This window comes from Pseudopodoces humilis, chromosome 17, assembly GCF_049639895.1.
Source record: "Pseudopodoces humilis isolate 2021_Gansu_Grassland_sample_001 chromosome 17, ASM4963989v1, whole genome shotgun sequence".
In the NCBI taxonomy this organism is placed as follows: Eukaryota; Metazoa; Chordata; class Aves; order Passeriformes; family Paridae; genus Pseudopodoces; species Pseudopodoces humilis.
The window spans coordinates 17,495,009-17,515,964 of NC_142216.1; the positions used below are offsets into that span (position 1 = coordinate 17,495,009).

Genomic DNA, 20,956 nt, shown 5'->3' on the forward strand with positions numbered 1-20,956 from the left:
TCAGCTGCCCCAGTGGAAGAAATTATCACACCAGCTGCCTGCTGCTGCTGCCTGCCAGTGGTGCCTTCCCACTGGGAGCATCCCTTATCCACTCTGCTGCAAACGAGCTGGCGTGCTCACAAACAGGGGCAGGATGGATTTTGAAGCAAACCTTGCTTGCTGTGTCTCACAGAGGTGTGCTCGTGGGAGCAGCTCCCTGCCAGGGCTGCAGGAGCGGGCACAGGACACGGTGCAGGATGGCTGGGGACAGCTGCCACCTCACTGCTACAGCTGGATCTGTCACATCCCATCAAAACTGTGCCCTAATGATGACAATTCACTCTCTGGCTTGCCCAGCTTTGAAAGCAGATTAAACTGCCAGAATGGTGACACAGAGCCAGCCCACACTGTGCTGGTAGCAGGGGCACTGTGGGGACTGGCCTTGGAGAGAGAGAAAATTGCCTCAGAGGCTGAGGGCCAGGACAGCCCCAGGCTTAGTTGCCAACATCCCCAAACAGTGGCTTGTGAACCTCCCTGGGGGACCACAAGCAAGACATGCAGGAATTAGAAGCCCAGATCACACCACTGTGCTGCAGAACCACAGAATGGTTTGGGCTGGAAGGACCTTGAAGCTCATCCTGTTCCACCCCAGCCATGGCAGGGACACCTCCCACTGTCCCAGGCTGCTCCAGCCCTCTCCAGCCTGGCCTTGGGCACTGCCAGGGATCCAGGGGCAGCCCCAGCTTGGCTCTAATGCAGAAATGCAGCTGCAGAAGTAACATCCCTGTGAGCAAGGAAAGAGGACCAGAGGACTTGGTAGTGTAGGAGATATCACAAAGTTTATTCTTAAACCTCAGGCATTTAAAAATGCCACTCCTGTTGCATGAAACAGAGAGCTTTCTCTTTCCATTCACTGCCAGCCTGGTTCCAGCCCACACCAAGGGCTGCCTTGCCCTCTGCCTGCTCTAGGGCCAGCAGTGCTGGGGCTCCCAGCCCTGCAGCTCCAGTGGCACTGTCCTGGCTCTGAGGGCACGGCTCCACCCTGCACTGCTGAGCAGCATCACGTGCAGCCTGCCTGTGCTCCACGAGTGGGGCAGGGTCAGGCCACACTGTCCTGGCTGACCTGCAGACACAGGCTCAATAGTCCAGAAATTGGGGCTGGAGGAGGAGGCTCTTAATCCTGAAGGGAATGGATGCTTTGTGTGCACATCTGAAAGGACAGAAAAACAAGGTGTTAATGACACTGGCAAAGGCTGGACTTGATCATACAACCAGAGAATGACAGAATACCCTGAGCTGGAAGGGACCCCTAAGGATAATCCAGGCCAGCTCCTGGCCCTGCACAGACACCCCAACAATCCCACCCCATCCCTGAGACCATTGTCTAAATGCTTCTTGAACTCAGATAGCTTTGGGGCTGTACCCACTGCCCTGGGGAGCTTGTTCCACTGCTCAACCACTCTCTGGGTGAAAAACCTTTTCCTGGAATCCAACCTGAACCTCCCCTGGCACAGCTCCAGCCACTCCCTCCTCACAGGAGGGTCACAGGGAGCAGATACTGGAGCTGGCCCTGTGCTGCCCTTTAGGAGGGGCATTGAAAACCACAATGAGCTCTGCCCTCAGCCTCCTCCAGCTGAACAAACCAAGTGCCCTCAGCTGCTCCTCACAAGACTTCCCCTCCAGACCCTTCCCCATCCTCGTGGCATCCTTTGGACACTCTCTAATGGTTTCATGTCTTTTTTATACTGTGGTGCCCAAAGCTGCCTGCAGGACTGGAGGTGAGGCTGCCCCAGTGCAGAGCAGAGCAGGACAATCCCCTCCTGGCCCAGCTGCTGATGCTGGGCCTGGTGTCCCCCAGGACACAGCAGAATGATTCTGTGACACATCATACTACGGGAACAGCTTCTGCAGCTGGGCTGGGAAGAACCGAGAAGGAAACGCGGTGCCTTCCCTTCGCACAAAGAACTCCCTTTGTGCCATGGCCCTGTTTCACCCCCCCTCTGGCACCACAGGCCCCATTTCCATGGGGTCACCTCCCCGTGCAGCCCCCTGGTGCCCTGTACCTCGCAGCTCCTGCTGCCATGCCCGCAGCCTGTCCTGGGCCTGTCTGTTCCCCGCGGCCGCCGACTGCCGGTAGTGCCGCAGCGCTTCCGCCACGTTCTGCTGCACCCCCAGGCCCTGCTCGTGGCACACACCCACGTGGAACCTGCTCTGGGCATCCTGGCACAGCAATCAGCACAGGGAAGGAAACAGAGAGTCTTTAGCACCTTCTTCAGAGTTTACTGCTCTATCTTTGGTCACCTTCTTAAGTTTAGGGCTCTGTCCCTCAGTCTGGATCTTCAGTAATTGAGGCCCCTGGAGAGAAGCAGAATCTCCGGCTCTGCTCCTTCCTATCCCTTTCCAATTAAATTCACTGATTTCCCTTCAACACCCAGGGCTGTGGCAGGGGAACAAAGGAGCAGCTGGCTCTGCAGAGCATCCCAGTTGTCTCAGAGGTCAGGGCTGAGGTGTCTTGGGCAGCCCCGACTGCGCCACATCCTGATCCCACCCAAACTCCGAGCACGCCCTGAGACTGCCCCAGGAGAGTTCAAGCCCAAGTCTTGTAAAAACATCACAAATTGAACAGAGGTACTTGCTGCCAAGGGTTGGGAAATTCCCCTTTAACACAAGAGTGCAGCACTCTCCTGCTCAGCCCCACTTTGTTCTATTCCAGAAGAAATCTCAGGCAGCAGAAATGAAGTAAATGAAGCAAATATGCACTAGAAAAAAAGCACCTGAACCACTCAGATGTATCTAACTGCTGGGAATGAACTGGAAATAAAAGGCTGGCACTGCAGTGAAGCCAAATCCAAACCCATGACATGTTTATGTGTCAGCTGTGCACTTTATCTCTGAGATCCAGTGGGAGGCAAAGGGGCTCAGAGAGCAGGAAAGCAGGATGACACTCCTGAAGACATTCAAGACTGCACAGACTCGTGGTCACACAGACCTTTCCAGAAACAAAGCCAGCAGCACAACCTGAAGAAAGTGACTGCCAGAAACATGATCTAAACGAGGCCTTGGGAAAAAAAATAAATAAAAAAAAAGGAAAGAAGGAAGAAAAAGAAACAAAAACCCCAAGTAAGTAGCAAGTTTTAATAAAGCCATGAGAAAAGAACATATTGCAAGTGTTGCTGTCTGGGATGTAGCTGGTAGAGGCAAGTGAAGAATTCAGTGAGTGGGTGCTTTGCAAAATGTTGCAAGTCTCAGTTTATGACAGCAATAAAGTCCTTTGGAGATGAGATAAACACGTTGAAGGATTGGCACTTCAGCTGTGACAAGAGATAGGGTTCAATCAGGAGAACTGCACCACCATCTCTCACAGCATGAACACCTCAGAGCCAAGACTGCAGCGAGGGGAGATCCCCAAATTAGCATGGCAGGAGTGACTGTGACACTCTCGGAAATCTGGAGGTCAGGCTCAGTTCTCCAACAGAACTCTTTAATAGGGGTTTATATTCTGGGGCTGCACTTAGGAAATCAGGGAGGACAGAAAGTGGGAAACGAAGCAGAAGATGGTTCTTGTGTTGGAAAAACACTTGTCAGAGTTCCCAGCCAGGTTCTAGCAGAGAGAACAGCCAGAGAAATGCTGAATCCCTGACTTTTTGTGCTGTTTCCCTTTTCTTTGGATTTGTACTAAACAGTGCTATCCTTGCTTCATCCACACCCAGCTTTCTTTCAGCCAACTAAACATAAATTCCAACTCCAGGGTAATGGGAAGTGAAGCTGTCCATGAAGCCTTTCTCCCAGGAAAATGGGTACATGCCAGGGATGAACCCTGCACCATCAGCCTGCCCTCAAGGCTGAGGCCCTGGAGCATCCATGGAGCAGCAGAGAGGGGAAAAGATGCTTGGGGCCTGAGAACTCTGACCAAAACATGCCAGGGGTGCACCTGAGGACCTGCAGTCACCTGACAGCTTTGGTGTTGTTCAGGCATTACCAGTAAATGCCAACCATCTATTTAATGGGATAAATCCATGTTCAGCATAAACCTCTGACTCCAGGCTGGACAAAAAGGAGCCAAGGATGAAGCTTAGGAGAGATCTTTAGCAGATTGAGAATTAAACACTGTGCACTGCAATGTCTGAGCTGCTGGGGCAAGTCAGGCCTTGTCCCAGCAGCCTGAGAGCGTCTCCATGCTGGGAAGAGGGTAGGAACCCAAGTGGCAAAGTTTACAATGATGTCACACCATTCCAAATGGTCAAACCTACTATAAAGAATTAATTACAGCAGATCTCACACAACTAAGGAGTCAGCAACACAATCACAAAGGAAACAGTATTGCCAAGTTCAAAGTAGGGCTGAAAGCAAGAAATTTGGGTCTCACACTGTGATAGTTCCCTGAGACCATCTCATCACTGCTCAGTGCCAGGCAAAGGGCAAGCAGGGCTAGGAATTATTGGAAGGGAATGCAGAACAAAGCAGAGGAGCTCATTATGTGAGATCCATGGCATACCTCCATCCTGAGTCCACTTTTAGTCCAAGCATCTTAAAATGGTCAAAGGAGAATTAGAAAAATAGACAGAAGACTGACAAGCAAAGTAGAACAGCTTAACTACACGAAGACACAAACTGAAACAGCACTCTGCAGCCTGCAAAAGAAATGACTCAGAGAGGACACACTAAAGGGCACCACAACCACAACTATTAGCCAGCAGAACAGGCAACAGCTATTCATTATTTCCCACTGCACAAAAGCTGTGAGAACTGAAGTTAAAATGAACGAGTTCTTCAGGGGAAAAAAAAAAACAAACCAAAAAACCTCCTGGCCATTACAATGCAGCTGCAAACAAGGGGACAATGGAAAGAAACAGAACTGTGGGATGCAGAAACCTGGCTGCCAAGACATGGGATCCACACTTCTCCTCTAAATGCTGGTGGGGGTTCAGGGGAGTGCTGTGCCCACATTGGGGCACTGCCCTTCAAGAAAGAGAAGCCTGGGCCACTCGGGGAAAGTGCAAGCAAGAAGATTCTTGGGGATCTAACATGACCTGTGAAGAGAAACAGCAACAATGGGGGAAGGCTGAATGGAGATTCAAGTGTTTAAATATGTTAAAGGTGCCCAGATTAAAAAATAAATCCAGAAATGAGTTTTTCCATCCTCTCTACAGAAGGACAGAAACATGGGGCCAATTTTGAAGAACAGATCTGAGATAAACACAACAAAGTTCTCCAAGTGATGCAGTAGTGAAAGATTTTGACTGAAGAGGGTGTAGATGCTCCATGATGGGAAACCTGTGCAATTCTGGAAGCTGGAAACAGGCACTGGTGCTGTGGGAACTGCTCCAGCCCAACAGGGCTGTCTCTGTAGGGTCTGTGCCCAGGGCCCATCTCCTCTCCAAGAGGCTCCACTCTGTCCCTTCACACTGGGCAGTAAAATCCCAACACTTTCTCCCATTCCCAAAATCCCCCAGAATCTTCCACCTGCAGATCCCAAGCTGAGGACAATCCTGGCAGAAGGATTCCTTACCCCACTGTTTGCTGCCTGCAGCAGGTACTTCAGACCTCTCTCCTCCTGGGGCTGAAGCCCCCTCATGTAGAACACTCCAAGATAAGCCTGTGCCTGCAACAAAACCACATGGTCCAGATCAGCCAGGACTTTAATTATTTGGGGTTTTTTGCTATTTTTTCAAGCTCCTCAAATGCTGGCATTGCTATGGCAGTGTGGTGAGGACCCTGCCTGTTCAGGGGCTCTTGGGAGATGCAAGGCTGCCCTAAGAAAAATCAGCATGACACAGTAAACACAAAGAAATGACATTTGACACCCAGAGCATCATTTCAAACTCCCTGTGGGAGTCAGAGGCAGGGAATGGCTCCCACTCGTGTCCCCAAGATCCAGCAGATGCAGCCCTGGCCAGTGAGCTCTGGGAGGCACGGGCACTGCCAGCCTGGCACTCCCAGGATGAGGTGGCACATGCCTAAATGCATCTCTGCAGTGGGAGAGGAGGGCAGGAGACACAGGTCTGAGCAGATGAGTCATCTCAGAAAGTCACAGATACAAAATGAGGATCTGTTCTTGCTTCAAGCACTGAAGTTCCTCCAGTACAGTGACCTGTACTCTTGGAATTGAAAGGAGATGAAACCTGAGCTGTGTTTTCTGGCACAGGTCAGCTCTGCCAAGCCAAAGGTTTCATGTTAGAGCCCCGTTAACAACAGACAGCCACGGTGTGGCACAGTGGCTCCTTCTGCAGGCAGGGCTGACTCCCAGACACTGCCAGCAACAGAAACAGAATCAGAGAATGCTTTGGGTCAGAAGGGACCTTAAAGATCCTCCAGTTTCCCTGCTGTGAGCAGGGATAAACCCCTTGGAAGGCTTTTCCTTCCAGTGCCACAGACGCTGCTTTCTAGGATGTGGCTCCAACGCTCCCGTCAGGGCTCTCTGCTGCTCTCTCTGACTGTGGACACCAACCTCTGTGATGCCAGCCCCTGCTGCTTGCTCCAGGAGTGCCACAGCCTTGTGATTCCTGTCCCAGAGGCTGCCAGGGCCGTGCTGGAGCAGGTACCTGGCGTAGCGGTACTGGGCCATGGGGTGACGGCTGCTGGCTGCCTGGCAGTAATAAAAACCTGCCTGAGAGAGAGAGAAATCCAGGTAATGCCTGCCCTCAACATGACATGGCTCCCTTCAAGCTTAACCTCTCTGTCTAGACCCATCACAAGCAGCATCCCTCCCCAGAGCCCTCCCACACCAGAACATCAGCTGCCTCAGCTGAGACAGCGGATTGTGAGTGCCCCACAGCCCTGGAACCCCCCTGCCTGCTCCACTCCAACTCCCCGAGCTGAAGGGGGTGGCCCTGGGCCAACCATGACTCAAACCAACCTTTGCAGCTCTTCCCAAGCTCCAGCAGCTGCTGGCCAGCTTGCACTAGATGGCAGGCTGGAGTTACAGGAGCCAAACTGGAGATGTGAGAAGCCCTGGGATGTGCAGTGGTGTCTTAAATACAGCAACATGACAGGTTTCTCCTTGGAACCCCGCTGGGTGCTGGTAGCACAGCCTGTGCACCTGGAGAACCCTCAGAAGCTGTGGGAAAGAGATCTCCAGCACCTCTCTGAGGGGACTGGTGGCACTGAAAGCAGCTCTGCATAGCTGCAATTTTTATTACTCCCAGCACTTTCTACTGAGTCTTCAGAGCCTGGGCACTGCCAGGGCTCCCCAGGGAATGGGCACAGCCCCGAGGCTGCTGGAGCTCCAGGAGTGCTTGGACAGCGTTCCCAGGGGTGCCCAGGGGGGATTGTTGGGATGGCTGTGCAGGACCAGGAGCTGGATCAGTGATCCCTGTGGGCTCCCTCCAGCTCAGGACACACCATGACTCTCACAGCCACGTCCAAGGAACAAAGCTCCAAGCACAGCTCCCTCTCCTGATGTGTGCTGCCCACAGCCACCCCCCAGGCCCTGGATACCTTTTCCAAGTCCTTTTCCGTGCCCCTGCCGTGCTCGTAGCACAGCCCCACGTTGAACTGGGCTTTGCTGTAGCCCCGATCCGCTGCCAGCCTGAAGCAGGTGAAGGCCACCCGGCTGTGCCCCGCCCTCATGCTCTCGATGCCTGCGGAAAACACAGCCTAAAACCACGGGAAACAGGGCAAAGCACAGAGCCACAACCCAGCCTCCAATGCAGCAACCTCCCCCACAGCCACTGGGCCTTCCTTGGCTCAAGCCAAGTGCTCTGGGCCACTTCCAGCTGGCTCACCCCTCACTCCACAGCTTCCGTGAGAAAAATGGCAACGCTGCATTTTAGGGATTTTTCTGGGCTCGTGGCAGAGAGGGATCACAGGCTAACACAACGTATGGCTCACACAGAAACAACTTGCTTTTCAGTGCTGCAACTAGTGGTGTATATAGGGCAGGGACTTTTCTTAGCTCATTGCATCTTCCTTCTGCTTTTCTTAGAGTTGCAATCCTGCAATTGCTTTTTCAGCTTGCCAGGGAAACTGTGAGCTCAGACAATAAAAGAAGGATACAAGGATATGACATCTTGTGTTGCAAAAAAGACAGAGATGGCTTAATTTCCAACTACAGATGTCAGGACAACAGTGCAGGCTTCAAGCAAGCCTGGATTGAAATATGCTGAGATAAATCAGGTGGCAGGATGGGACAAAGGGCAATAAATCTCTCCAAGTACTGTTAAAATTGCTGAAAGGAGGCTTCAGCTTGGGTATTTGCCATCCCTGCCTTCTCACAAGACCTGCAACCATTTGGAGGTCCTCCAAAATGAGAAACCTGTGGTTTAAGGGCAAAACAAAACCAACTGCACATTACCGAGGATATTCAATGCAATGGAAATATCAATTCGGAAAATCTGCTGCAATTGGAAAGCGGCTTCCTCTAACTGCCCTCGCTGAGCTGGGTCACCCTGAGGAGTCAGAGAAAAAAGCTCTTAGAGACAGCTAAATCATATCAACCCTAGAGGAGGTTCTTGCTTGGAAACCAAGCAGTGAGACCTGTTGGTATGGCAGGTCAGTCATCGGGAGGGTGAGGTCATGTGTCTGCACAAACACCTCCCTGTCCTACACAGCCCTGGGGAAGCTGGATGGACACTGCTGCCCTGCCCTCTGGCCAGGGAGCTTGGTGCAGCCTCTCAGGCATCAGCAGACCTTTCAGAATTCAGCAAATACCTGATCCTGCTCAGAGCAGTGTGCAGCTCCGAGCTCTGCTCCTGGGACAGCGCCCAGGGAGTGGCTGGGGCTGGGCCAGTGGGCTCAGGCTGGATTTTGGGGGAAGTTTCTTCCCCCAAATGGTGCTGGTGCACTGAACAGGCTCCCCAAGGCTCCCTGAGCTCCAGGAGCAGCGTTTGGACACTGCACAGGGGGGACTGCTATGGGGGCTGTGCAGGGCTGGGGCTGATGACCCTCGTGGATCCCTTCCAAATGAGGATATTCCATGATTCACAGACAATTCCCCCTCCAAAAACATTTCCCCTTTTTCCCTCTCCCACATTGTGCCCAGAGCAGAGTCCCTGCCAAAACACCCTCCTCCCACCTTTGCAGTGCTTTACCCAACTCCAGCTGAGCCCCCTGCCCAGTGCAGATGGAGCAAATTCCTCCTTAGTGCCTCTTGCAGGAACTCACCCTGCTAAAACCCAAATTTACCTCACCCTGCTAAAACCCAAATTTACCTCACCCTGCTAAAACCCAAATTTACCTCACCCTGCTCACAGTGTCCTTGAACGATTGCTCAGCCGAGTGATTATTTTTTTAAAAAGGGAATTATCTGCATCTCAGATGTGAATTGCAAAAAATTGGCAGGTTTAATCACAACAAGAACAATAATATAATTTATGGCCTTGTGACTCTCGAGCTGATGCGCTCTCTTCAAGCCCCAAGTGCTTCCCTCTTTACCAGACAAGAGCCAGCCCTGATTTGCAGCTTTTGGAGTGACACCACCTTCCCCAGTCATGGGTTGTCTGGTAAACACCAAAATAGCAACAGCATGTAATCACCTAGTGAAAGATTGCATCAAAATGCAAATACACAAAACACACTGCTGCTGCTGAATTTATTTCTTTGTTTAGTTGCTTGGTTTGGTGTTTCTCCCCATTTTCTTTTGGTGCCTCCCTGCCAGCAGCCCTGTTCCACAGACACCTCAAAGGATGGGGATGGCAGCTGGTAAATCCTGGAATTTTCTGGCTAAAGCAGAGGTCACTATATCCCATCTCCCTTTTTTTTTCCTCCAGTCCTGTGTGTGAGTGTTGCTCAGGCTGTGCTTGGGGCAGCTCTGGGATGTGTTCTTGCAGGGAAGGTGCACACAGAGGGGTGGAAAAGGAAACCTTACCTTAGCACTGTGGAGAGCTGGCCCCACCCTGCAGCTCACAGGGATTTGGAACTCTCCTGCATTAAAAAAATAAATCCAACAAAAAAGCCAAGTTTAGCAGTGCTGCATCTTTGCCTCTTCTCATCCTCTCTGCTCCACAGCTCCTTCCTACAGATCTCCCATTCAGTCAGGGACATCAGGAACAGAAGCAATCCCAACCAATCTGACCTCTGCAGCAACAGCAAGTGCTGGAATCCAGCCCTGTGGCTGCAGCTCCTCCAGAAAGGCCCCTGGTTTTGATCTGAAGACACCAAAAGCAGAGTATCTCCTGCTTTTCCTAAATGTTCCAGTAACTTGTAATCACTGCTTTAAACCTCTGTGCTTCATTTCAAATTAAAGTACTTCTACTCCGGGTTTCTGCTCCCAGGCACTGGCTCTTCTAGGTTTTTTCTTCTTTACTAAAAAGCCAATTCCTTCTTTTGAAAGTCCTGACACGACTAATCAGCCCCTCTTGATTCCTGTCTGTGATTCTAAAAAGACTGCACCATTCATGTCTTTCAACTGCAGCACTTTTCTGCCAGCCTTGGTTAATTTTATGATTTTTTTTTGCTACTATTCCTGAATTTCCAGCAAGGTTGCTGAGGTGGAGCCCCTCTCAGCAGTGTCACAGGAGGGGTGACATTGCCTCCTCATGTCCAGTTTGCCTGGATCAGAACTGCTGCAGCTCCAGCTTGCCCAGGGCATCACACCCAGCCCTCCCCAACTCCTCCAGGTACAGCTCTGCTTCCCCCAGGGGAGCACCAGCCCTCTCAGGTACACTGGAACAGCCACGTGTTCAGCACTTTTGTGACCAGAATGATCAAATTTTAATTGTATTAAATCAATCAGAATTATCTGACAGAGCATCTCCAGCTCAGGCACCTTGCTCAGAGCAGGATTGTGCTGGCAGTGGTTGCAGTGGCATTTGCTCCTGCCACTCTGAGAGGACAGTGACCTCCACAGCCTGAGGCCAAGGATTTTTAACCTGGATCCCACTGGAAATCTAACACCAGGTGCTGGAGCCTGCATCACTTTGTGCCAGAGCTGCACCCTCCCAGTGTCTCCTTCTCAAGCTGTGTGAGAGCCAACACAAATGAAAAAATAAAAAAAGTCCTTTTAGGGCCTGATTCCTCCATTCCTGGCAGTGTTGGCTCCACAAGCAGCAGCAATGAGGTGTGCAGCAGGCAGGAGTGCTCCTTGCAGTGCCTGCACTGTGCCAGCTGCAGCCTCGTTATTCCCAGACAAACAATTCCAGACAAACAATTCCCCCCTGGCTGTATTGAAATGTGTGTTATCTGAACAGGCCCCACTCACCCAACAAGCGAGATCACTGTGGCAAACATGATTTCTATGCAGCATTCCACCAAAAGTAGTAGAATTTGTGAATTTATTAGTTGTGCTTTCTGTTTCTTTGCAGAGCAGGCATCAAATTATCTGATATTTCTCACTGTAAGGCTCTATCGTGTATCTCCCTCGTGATGTAATTTGGGTTTCTGCCACACAAACAACTGCAAATCCCGTGGAAAAAAATGGTCTGTATTAGGAATTCTCCCACCACTTGTTTAAACAGCATTAGTACATCCACACTTTCAAGAAACTGTACATTTTGCACAGATGCCTCCTCCTAAATCAGAGACTCCTCATTTACTGTGAAAATGTTGTAATTTGGACAACCCACTGAACCATGAAAAATAAACAGCCACTAATTCTGAATTCTGCCAGCCTGTGGAAGCATCTTGTGCCCCTCTACCAGGGGAAACCCCTCCTCACCCAGACCTCCATGGATCAGGGTTACCAACCCCAGAGAATGTCTGGAAAAAAGCACAGGGACCAACTGATCCTTGAAGTTCCTGAAGGATCAGAGAGTCCCAGCATGGTTTGGGTTGGAAGGAACTTAAAGCTCACCCAGATCCACCCCAGCCATGGCAGGGACACCTCCCACCATCCCAGGCTGCTCCGAGCCCTGTCCAACCTGACCTTGGGCACTGCCAGGGATCCAGGGGCAGCCCCAGCTGCTCTGGGAGACCTGAATTCCCTCAAAATCCCCTCTGAGGCTGGGCAACCTAAATTATTCTTCAGGTTATGTTTAAAAGATGGGAATATCCCAGCTGGAATTTTCTGTGCAACTTTATTTCTACTCCTTCAAACCCAAGGCATGATGCAACATGACTGCACATTCTTTTTTCCATGCAGTCCTGCAGCTTTCAGTGTTCTGGATGCCCAATGCTCACATCTTCAGCAGTTAATAAATATTTTTGCCTCTCTTCACTGTTCATCCTGGACTAATCAAGTGTTGCTCACAGCTAGCTCCAAATGAAGAATTAATAATCTTCTCCTAGACAGCCTAGACTGCTCATCCCAAAACATCCACGAGAATGAAGTCACAACAAGAGCTGGCCAAAATCCAGCGTTTCTGCCTCATGGAAAATTTCACTGTTTCCAATTGGTTTCATTGTGCTTTGAAATGAAAACACACTTTTGCAATGTCTGTAATCTCAGAATTGAAATAACGAATTTTACAGTTCTGCCAGGGGTAAAATACAACTCCCCAGGGCATCATTCAGCTGCTGTAACACTGAGACTGGCTGTAATCACCTGCTTGCTCACTCTGTGCCTTTAACTTCCTGCAAAAAGCCTCTGAGTGAGGCAGGAATTGCATGGAAAAAATAAGATGTGAACACAGAGCTGAGGACTTGCTGGTAGCAATATTCAGAATGCTATTTAAAGCAAGTTTTAAGTTAATTTCCTGAAGTTTTCTGTTTAAACAAAGGAATAGATTTTGACACTATTGTGCTCCAATAAAACTGGAATGGCTCTTGTGGAAAGCTGAGATGTTGGGATCCATCCCACAACAACAGCAGATTGTCACTGCACAGGGAGACCAGAACCAGCAAGTGTGGAAATGAACGGGAACACCCAGAGAAAGGGGAAGGCTGTGGAATTCTCTCCAGAAGATCCCTTGCCATTGCTGGCAGCAGCAGACTGGAGCAGGGAAGGGACATTCTGCTGTGCTCTGCTACCAGATTCCCCCTGCATCCTCTGCCAGGCATCTTCCCCTCCCCTTCCCTTCCCTTCCCTTCCCTTCCCTTCCCTTCCCTTCCCTTCCCTTCCCTTCCCTTCCCTTCCCTTCCCTTCCCTTCCCTTCCCTTCCCTTCCCTTCCCTTCCCTTCCCTTCCCTTCCCTTCCCTTCCCTTCCCTTCCCTTCCCTTCCCTTCCCTTCCCTTCCCTTCCCTTCCCTTCCCTTCCCTTCCCTTCCCTTCCCTTCCCTTCCCTTCCCTTCCCTTCCCTTCCCTTCCCTTCCCTTCCCTTCCCTTCCCTTCCCTTCCCTTCCCTTCCCTTCCCTTCCCTTCCCTTCCCTTCCCTTCCCTTCCCTTCCCTTCCCTTCCCTTCCCTTCTCTTCCCTTCCCTTCCCTTCCCTTCCCTTCCCTTCCCTTCCCTTCCCTTCCCTTCCCTTCCCTTCCCTTCCCTTCCCTTCCCTTCCCTTCCCTTCCCTTCCCTCTGCATTCTCGTTTTGCCAGCCTCACTCTCTTTCAGTAAACACCTGGGGAAAAAAAAAATATCCTGTACCCCAGGCAGGTTTTTCTGTAAGAAAGCAAAATGAAGTGAAAGAAAGGGATCATCAAGCTTCATTTTCCACAGAAAGATTCCCAGGACTTCTCACATGACAGAACCCTGCATTTTTTCAGGCTCTTCAGTGCAAATCTCTTTACCAAATCTCTTCCTCCTGACTTTCCTCCGTAAGTTCCCACAAAATGGATGCACAACATAAGGTGGAATGTAACCCGAGGACTTATGCATGGAGCAAAATCAAATTATTTCTGACATATATTATCTCTGACAAGTGACAGTTGGAGATGCTTGGGCAGAACGGGTGAGGAGCAGGGATTATAAAGTCACGCTCTCCCTGGCAGAACTTTCCAGCCATCAGCTGTTCTGTGATCTGAGCAGGAGGCTTGGCTGGACCAATTAAGTCTCATTTCAAAGTGTAATTTTACCTAATCACTTCTTGGGACCCACTTGGACTTCTGGCCCATAGCAGCGAGTTCCACAATTTACCTGGGCACTGGCCAAACACAAAATGCCTTTTGCTTTTTTCCAAACTTGCTACCTGACCCTTCTGAGCTGCCTTTTAATATCAGGATTATGAAAAAGACTGTCCCTATTCTCTTTCTCTCAACACTTTTAGTTTCACAGAGCACCAGCACATTCTCTGCCACTTCTTTTTTTTTTTTTTTTAAGCTGAAGAGTCAGTCTGTGTTTGGATGTAATTGTCTCCCTGTCATCTTTTCTCTGCAGTTTTGTCCCTGTTTTTCAAGCACTGTCTTTCCCTTAAGTGTTCAAGACGTGGCTGCATCCCAGACTCACACAAACCCACAGCACTGCCTTGTCCTCAGCTCCTTCCTTCACCATAATTAACATTTAATTGGCCTCACTGCTGCCGAGCACTGACTTAACCTTATCAAAAGCACATCCACAGTGACTTTAAATGTTCCCTCTGCGAGACAATTATTAAGTTGACACTCCTCACTCTGTCTGTGTATTTACAGCCCCACTCCCCTGTGCACACTCGTTTCACCACCTGGGGATTACCCTGGCTTTGGTTCTCATGCAATCTTTGCCTGTGACTTTCAGATTTGACTGTCCTGAAAAATTTTGTACCATTTGCTGCTTCTGCTGCCTCGTTTGTCACCTCTGTTTTTCCAAATCACTGCTGACTGTGCTGAACAGAACAGGTTTTACAAAGGACAGGAGAATCCTACAGCAATGGCTCTCCACTGTGAAAACTTTCTTTCAGGAGTTCCCAACCCCTCCATGTTCCCTCACATCAGCGTTAATTCTTTAGATAGCTTTGGTTTAGGTCCTGTCTGGAAGATTTTCCAAAAGCTAAAAGCTGGATTATCTTGCTCCACATGCCTGTTGACTTCTCCAAAGAAGACTTAATAGATTTACAACTCTCTCAAGTCTCTGCAAGGGAACAAGCTGGCCTGAGAAATGGCTTCCTAAATCCTTCCAAGACCTTTGATACAGCCCACTCATCCCAGCATCTGACACCACCATCCTGTAACAGAGTTTTTATCAAATTAGAATCACCTTTTTTGCAGTTCTGTGCCTCAAACAAACACCCACCCACCCTTTTTAAAAGCCAAGCTGTGCAATCTGTCTGTGCTCATTCCCCTGGTCACAGAGCAGGTTTGAACATGGGATTACAGACATCCTTGGAGGCTCAGTGATCTCCCAGCTTCTAAAGAACATCTGAGCAAAGACCACGTGGCCTTAGTGACTTGTCACTGTTGAATTTATCAGTTTGCCCAAAAGCTCTTCCTGTTGACTCTCAGCAGGAACTGTTTGTCAGACACACATTCGCTCCAGGACGTTCAGCTGTGCCAACTGCAGGCATTGCTGTCTTCACTTCTCCCCACCACTCCTCCCAGAGGTCCATGTCCAGTCACCTGCCAGGCTTGGAGTGCTTCTTAATATGCCCCAGGCTAAAGCAGATGGGTTAAACAGTCTAATTGGCAGTTTAGGTAAATTAACCTGGCTGTTTTCCTGGAGTTAATTAGGAGACATGGAAACAAAATGCTCCATTTGCCAACTGATGGGAATGGTAACCTCTGGCAGGAGAAGGTTTGATAAGCAGTGATGGGCAGTAGCTGAAATCAGCACATAAGGAAGCCAAAATTCTGAAAGAAGGCAAAAAATGTGGAACAGCTCTGACCTTTTCTGCAGCACCTTCATTATTTAAATTCTTCCTTGAGGGTGCTGAGGCCCTGGCACAGAGAAGCTGTGGCTGCCCCTGGATCCCTGGAAGTGTCTAAGGCCAGGCTGGACAGGGCTTGGAGCAGCCTGGGATGGTGGGAGGTGTCTCTGCCACGGCAGGGAACAAGAAGAGCTTTCAGGTCCCTCTCATCCCAAAGCAGGCTGTGATCCTGTGATTTAGCCAACATCTGTGCCTGGTTTCCTGATGTGCCTCTTCTACACCACTACTGAGTGTTGCCCCCTTGCCACCTGTTTCAGCAGGCTTCCTGCTTCCAACAGCTTTCCTCAGGTCATTATTCTATATCCATTTCTATATCTAGTGAGCTGTAGGCCTCATCTGATCTTCCTTGGTGTGACTTTAAATTCCCTATGTAGGACACGCTTTCCTGGGTGAGATTTCAATTTTGTTGGAGTCTATCTCTCTATTTTTATAAAACTCATTTTAATAATGTCTTTGATACCTCCTTCCACTGTCTTATCTATGGCAGAAGAGCTCAGAAGCGCATCCTCATCATTTGCAGGAAGAGAATAATTCCTTCAGTTTCACACCAGTCTCCCAGATCAATGGCGCAGCATCCTCCTGAACCCTTCTGGCTGCAAACATCTGTCCACAATAAAAGCACAGGACTGGATGCTGCAGTCGGTCTGCTAGGTCAGAGCAGGGTTGGGAATGCTGTTGTCACCTGCAGTTACAGCACAGCCCTGTCTCTGCCCTCAGGAGGCTTTTTCCTCCTGTCTCTGGACTCTGATTCATCTCTGCCTTTCCACTCTCACCTGCCTCCTCAAGTGTCAATAAATGGCTACAAACTCCTTGGCTCCGAGGTTGCCCTGGGGGAACTCCCAGGTCCTTCTGCCACAAGGCTCCTGCCCCGCAGCACATGGCACATACCTGCTTCTGCCCAGGGCTGGCTCTCTCCTTGCCCCGAGGGGATGCCTGAGGATGAACTCTCTGCTACAGCCTCTGGACTTGCTTTCTGCAGGAACTGGGACCCCAGCTGCTCGCCAGGACAGCCGGCTGAGGCTTCAGTCACCGCTGTTAATACAGAGCACAAAAACTGTGTCTGCTCCAGGCGACAACACCGCTCTGTGCATGTACTCGGTGTCCTCTGACCACACAGACAAGCAGGAGCAAAGTTTGTGCAGCACAATCCCGAACGGAAAACAAAGGTAATTAAGAAGCAGAGATTGTCCTGACACTCTCCCCAGGCCCTCCCAGGCTCACTTGGCACACCGAGGCAGGAATCCCCCCGCCGCCCTCCCCAGGCCGCTGACCTGCGGGCTGCGGGGGCAGCGAGGAGCTCCAGGGCAGCCTCCGCTCCGTCCGGGAGTCCGGCAGCGACCTGAGCCCCGCGATCTGCCGGAGCAGCTGCAGCAGCACCGCGCCCACAGCGCCCTGCGGAGAGCGGCCACGGTCAGGGCACGGCCCCGCTGCCAGCGGGATCCCCCCGGCTGTCCCCGCCGCTGCTCCTCACCCAGGTGACGGCCTCTCGCACGGAGTAGCGGGGCACCAGCCCGGGCAGCGCCCGCCGTCCTCCTCCTCCTCGCTGCGGGCCATCCTGACACGCGGCCGCCCTGCAACAGCCGCACACACACGGGCACCGTGAGGCCGGGCCGGGCCCACCCGAGCCGAGCCGCGCTCCCCGCCCGGGGCCGGGGCCGGGGCCGGGGCCACCCGAGCCGCACTCACCGCTCGGGACTGTGCCCGCGGCCGCCGCCCAGCCCGGGGGCACAGGCGGGGCGGGCGGGGGTGGGCGCGCAGCGGCCCCGGCCCAGCAGCAGCAGCAGCCGCCACATGCCGCCCGCCCCGCCGGCAACGCGCGGCCCATAGAGACGGGCGGGCGGGCACGGCCGGGGCACGGCCGGGGCACGGCGGGCACACAGTGCGCACATAGCGGGGACACAGCGGGGACAAGGGCGGCTGCAGACGTTTCGCAGCATCGCCGCGGAGCGGGGATAGAGCGGCACGGCGGCCGTGGAGCGGGGCCAGAGCGGCCGCAGCACCATAGAGCGCGGCTAGAGCGGCCCCGCCGGCACGGAGCGCGCACAGAGCGCCGCCCGCAGCGCAGGCCCCGCCCGGGCTCCAAGGCGCCGTGGCCTGCAAAATGTGGAGTTTGTGAAACGTTTCTGGAAAAAACGTGTTCACCCGCGTTTGATGCCTGTCTGCTTCCCCGCCTCGTCCACGAGAAGGGTGGTTTTATCCGTGGGACAGCAGCTCTCGAGCTCGGTGTTGTGGCCGGCTGTTGCAAACAGTCGTCACTCGTTGGTAGAGTCACCTTGCTAATGACGCTGACATTTCCAGTCAGAACTCGGTAACAATTTATCCACACCGTAACAGGGAATGAGAAGGGGGTTATGAAACCTTATTGTTTCTTATATATGTTTCTTATTGTTGCAGAATGTGGAATGTCAGGAAAATTAATCCACAAACACCAGAGGTTTATGTCCCAAAAAGAGACAGAGGAGTCCTTTGACTTTATTTGAATAAAAGGAGAGGCCATGGGGCATTCCCCTGGGGTCTCTCCAATTTTTGGAGGGCACAGACTCCTTTTTATCCCAATTTCCCAGCCATGTCCCTCTCTTTCCCCATTGCCTGAGGTACTTGAGAGGTCCGGACCTCCCAGAATGCCTGATACCTAAGAATCCCTCTAATCTATAACCCTCCCTCTTAATTTTTAATTCTTATGGAATTTATAGTTTCCCCCCATTGTTTCTTTCATCTTTCAATATCCAATTTCATTTATCAGCAAACGTACAGTTTGTTTGTAAAGGCAAATATCTTTTTTTCCATTCATCAATCAGTGGAATCCTTCCCATTGTTTCTTTTATCTCTCAGTGCAAGTTTTATCTACCAGCAAACCCACAGCTTGTTTGTAAAGACAAATCCGTCATTCCTCTCAGGAATAAATTAAAATTAAGAAAGGATTGGTGCTTGATCTTTGTATACTTTTAAGCCACATCAACAAGAAGGGAGATTTAATCCCTGGAACAAATAGCACCTAACAAGCTCTAAGTGATGTCCAAGTGTTAGAAGGACAAATTGGAATTGCCTCGCTAAGGTTTAAGGGCTGGACATGTTCCAATGACCTCAGTCCCCAGGGAGGTTGAGGAAGCTTGGGAAGAAGGATGTACCACTGCTGCTGGACACGAGGCAGAATTTACAGACCACAAGGACACCTGGCAGAAGCCACGAGATGAGGAAGAAACTGATAAAGCCAGCTCAGCAATGGGGCTGCAATCAGCTGTGATTGGGTAGAAGGCAATTCCAGCAGGGCTGGTCACAACCACTGACCCACGGCCCAAGAAACCACTGACCCAAAAGAAGAGAAAGGCTGAGCGTGGGACTAATTAGCATGAGAAGCGAGAGACTCGTTAACCAATAGAAGATAGAATACTAATTAATAGGAGAACTAGGTGACATGTAGCCAGTGAACACTGCTGCCTTTGTTTGCTAAAATGTGAACTGTAAATAAATCAAATATTGCCTCTCTCTCTGGATCAGCCTCTTGCACAGCGGGGAAGGAACCTGTTTTGGGATAACAGGAGAGTCCCTGGGGATCTGTTCTTGCTTGGGGTGGGGGGATAACTCCTCCTTGGAAAACAGGGATAGGGACACACTCCAGGCTTGTCACACCCAGGTTCTTCCTGTGGCTTTGGGGTGTCTGTGAGAGCTCCCCGAGACCTGGAAGTGACAAAATAGAGGAACCACATTAACAGTGAGGAGTGCTGAAGGATTCCTGTTATTGCATTATAAACTGAATAAAGTTCCTTTTCCTTACCCAGAGCTGCACCCACCAGAGACCAGAGACCATGTCTGAGGAAAAATCAGCTCCACGTCCTCCTCACCCTGGGCTTCCATCAGGGGTAGGAATATTGCCCTGCTCATTCCAGCTGAACACTCTGGTTTATTTCTTTGCTCCATAGGAACAGAAATTCTTGGTCATTCCAGCAGTTGTCTCTCTTTCTGGAATGTGGTGTTTTCTGTGCTGGTTATTCCTGTTACGAGCTCAGAATCCTTGTTCAGTGTTAGCTGTGGTTTATGCTTGAATGGCTGCAGGTTTAATTCCAACTGTGGAAGATCCATAATCACTCTCCTTCATCAGCCTAAACACTTGCTTTAAACTACCAAATTTCTCTTGGTGTTCCACAGTTGTTTTTTTTTTGTTATTTTATTTTTTTGTAGTGTCATATGGGACGCAAATCCTTTATCCTTTTCACCCCAGATTTGGCTTAATAGTGTAATTACAAAGTCATTTAGTTGCCTGTTTCACTAAATGGGTCTGTAATTGTCTCATGTTAGTAGACTGGTGTTTGCTAAGCTACTACAGTTTGTTTGGGGATGAAAATTACATGCAAAATAGAAATATCAGCATCTCCATTCCATAATCTTGCCTTAATTTTCTCGCTCATCAGGTTGATACCACTAATTAATGCTCCAAAAACGGAACCTGCATTTGTTGGTATTGGTTCATCCACGATCTTCTCAGTTGATCACTGAATTTTTAATGCTTTGCTCCTGGTTTCCTTTCAAGTCCCCAGCCGGGTGATGAGGGATACTCTGTCTTTTCTGTGGCTGGCAAGGCACGAGCAGAGCTGGTCTGTTTGGGTTGCTGGAGTGAGGATTCCCCAAGAGCTGCAGTTGTGTGTTTGTGTCTGTGACACTGGAGTAGGAAAATTGCTGGATGAAGGTGAGGGGGTGCTGAGAGATGAGGAAGCAGCTCTGCTGGGAGGGGACCAAGTGGCCGAGGAGGCCAGTGGGATCCTGGGGTGCTTTTCCAGCAGGTCAGGGAGAGATCCTGCCCCTGTGCCCAGCCCTGGGGACACCTCTGGAGTGCTGTGTCCAGCTCTGGATGCTCAGCACAGCAGGGACAGGAGCTCCTGGAGCTCAGGAAGGGCCTGGAGCATCTCTGTGCCCAGGAGAGGCTGAGGGAGCTGGGGCTGCTCAGCCTGGAGAGGAGCCCCAGCTGAGAGGGGCCCTCAGCCCTGGCTGTCCTTGAGTGTTCCTGGGTGTCCCTGGGTGTCCTTGGCTGTCCCTGGGTGTCCCTGGGTGTCTCTGGCTGTCCCTGGGTGTTCCTGGGTGTCCCTGTCTGTCCCTGGGTGTCCCTGGGTGTCCCTGGGTGTTCCTGGCTGTCCCTGGCTGTCCCTGGCTGTCCCTGGGTGTCCCTGGGTGTCCCTGGGTGTCCCTGGGTGCAGGGAGAGTCAGAACTTCTGCCCTGGGCAGTGAGCAGGTTGTGCAGAGAGGCTGTGCAGTGTCCCTCGCTGGGGATATTCCAGGTATTGCTGTGCCCTGAGCTCTGGGATGGCCCTGCTGGAGCAGGGAGGTGGCACCAGCTGAGCCCCTGTGGGCCCTCCCAGCCTAACCCAGTCTGAGATTCCATGAAGGGATGTCCAGAACAAGGC

General features: G+C 51.2%; 1 protein-coding gene across 1 annotated transcript; it reads right to left on the reverse strand.

Moving 5' to 3' along the window:
- Positions 1-796: 796 nt before the first annotated feature.
- Positions 797-17,353, reverse strand: DELE1 (DAP3 binding cell death enhancer 1). The gene is made up of 11 exons (XM_014261195.2): positions 17,247-17,353; positions 17,032-17,131; positions 16,832-16,952; positions 16,449-16,592; positions 9,785-9,840; positions 8,273-8,366; positions 7,417-7,559; positions 6,428-6,586; positions 5,489-5,581; positions 2,043-2,199; positions 797-1,189 (listed from the first exon to the last, which is right to left on the reverse strand). Exons 1-11 carry the CDS (start codon positions 17,351-17,353, stop codon positions 945-947), a joined length of 1,419 nt encoding a protein of 472 aa, XP_014116670.2. The 3' UTR covers positions 797-944.
- Positions 17,354-20,956: the final 3,603 nt, after the last annotated feature.

Excerpts from the sequence above, each read along its gene's own strand:
- DELE1 (XM_014261195.2), bottom strand. The coding sequence starts at position 17,353 with ATGTGGCGGCTGCTGCTGCTGCTGGGCCGGGGCCGCTGCGCGCCCACC. Across the intron at positions 9,841-16,448 it reads CCAGCCCTGGGCAGAAGCAG|GAGAGTTCCAAATCCCTGTG; the intron begins GTATGTGCCATG and ends TTTTTAATGCAG. Across the intron at positions 6,587-7,416 it reads CGGAAAAGGACTTGGAAAAG|GCAGGTTTTTATTACTGCCA; the intron begins GTATCCAGGGCC and ends TCTCTCTCTCAG.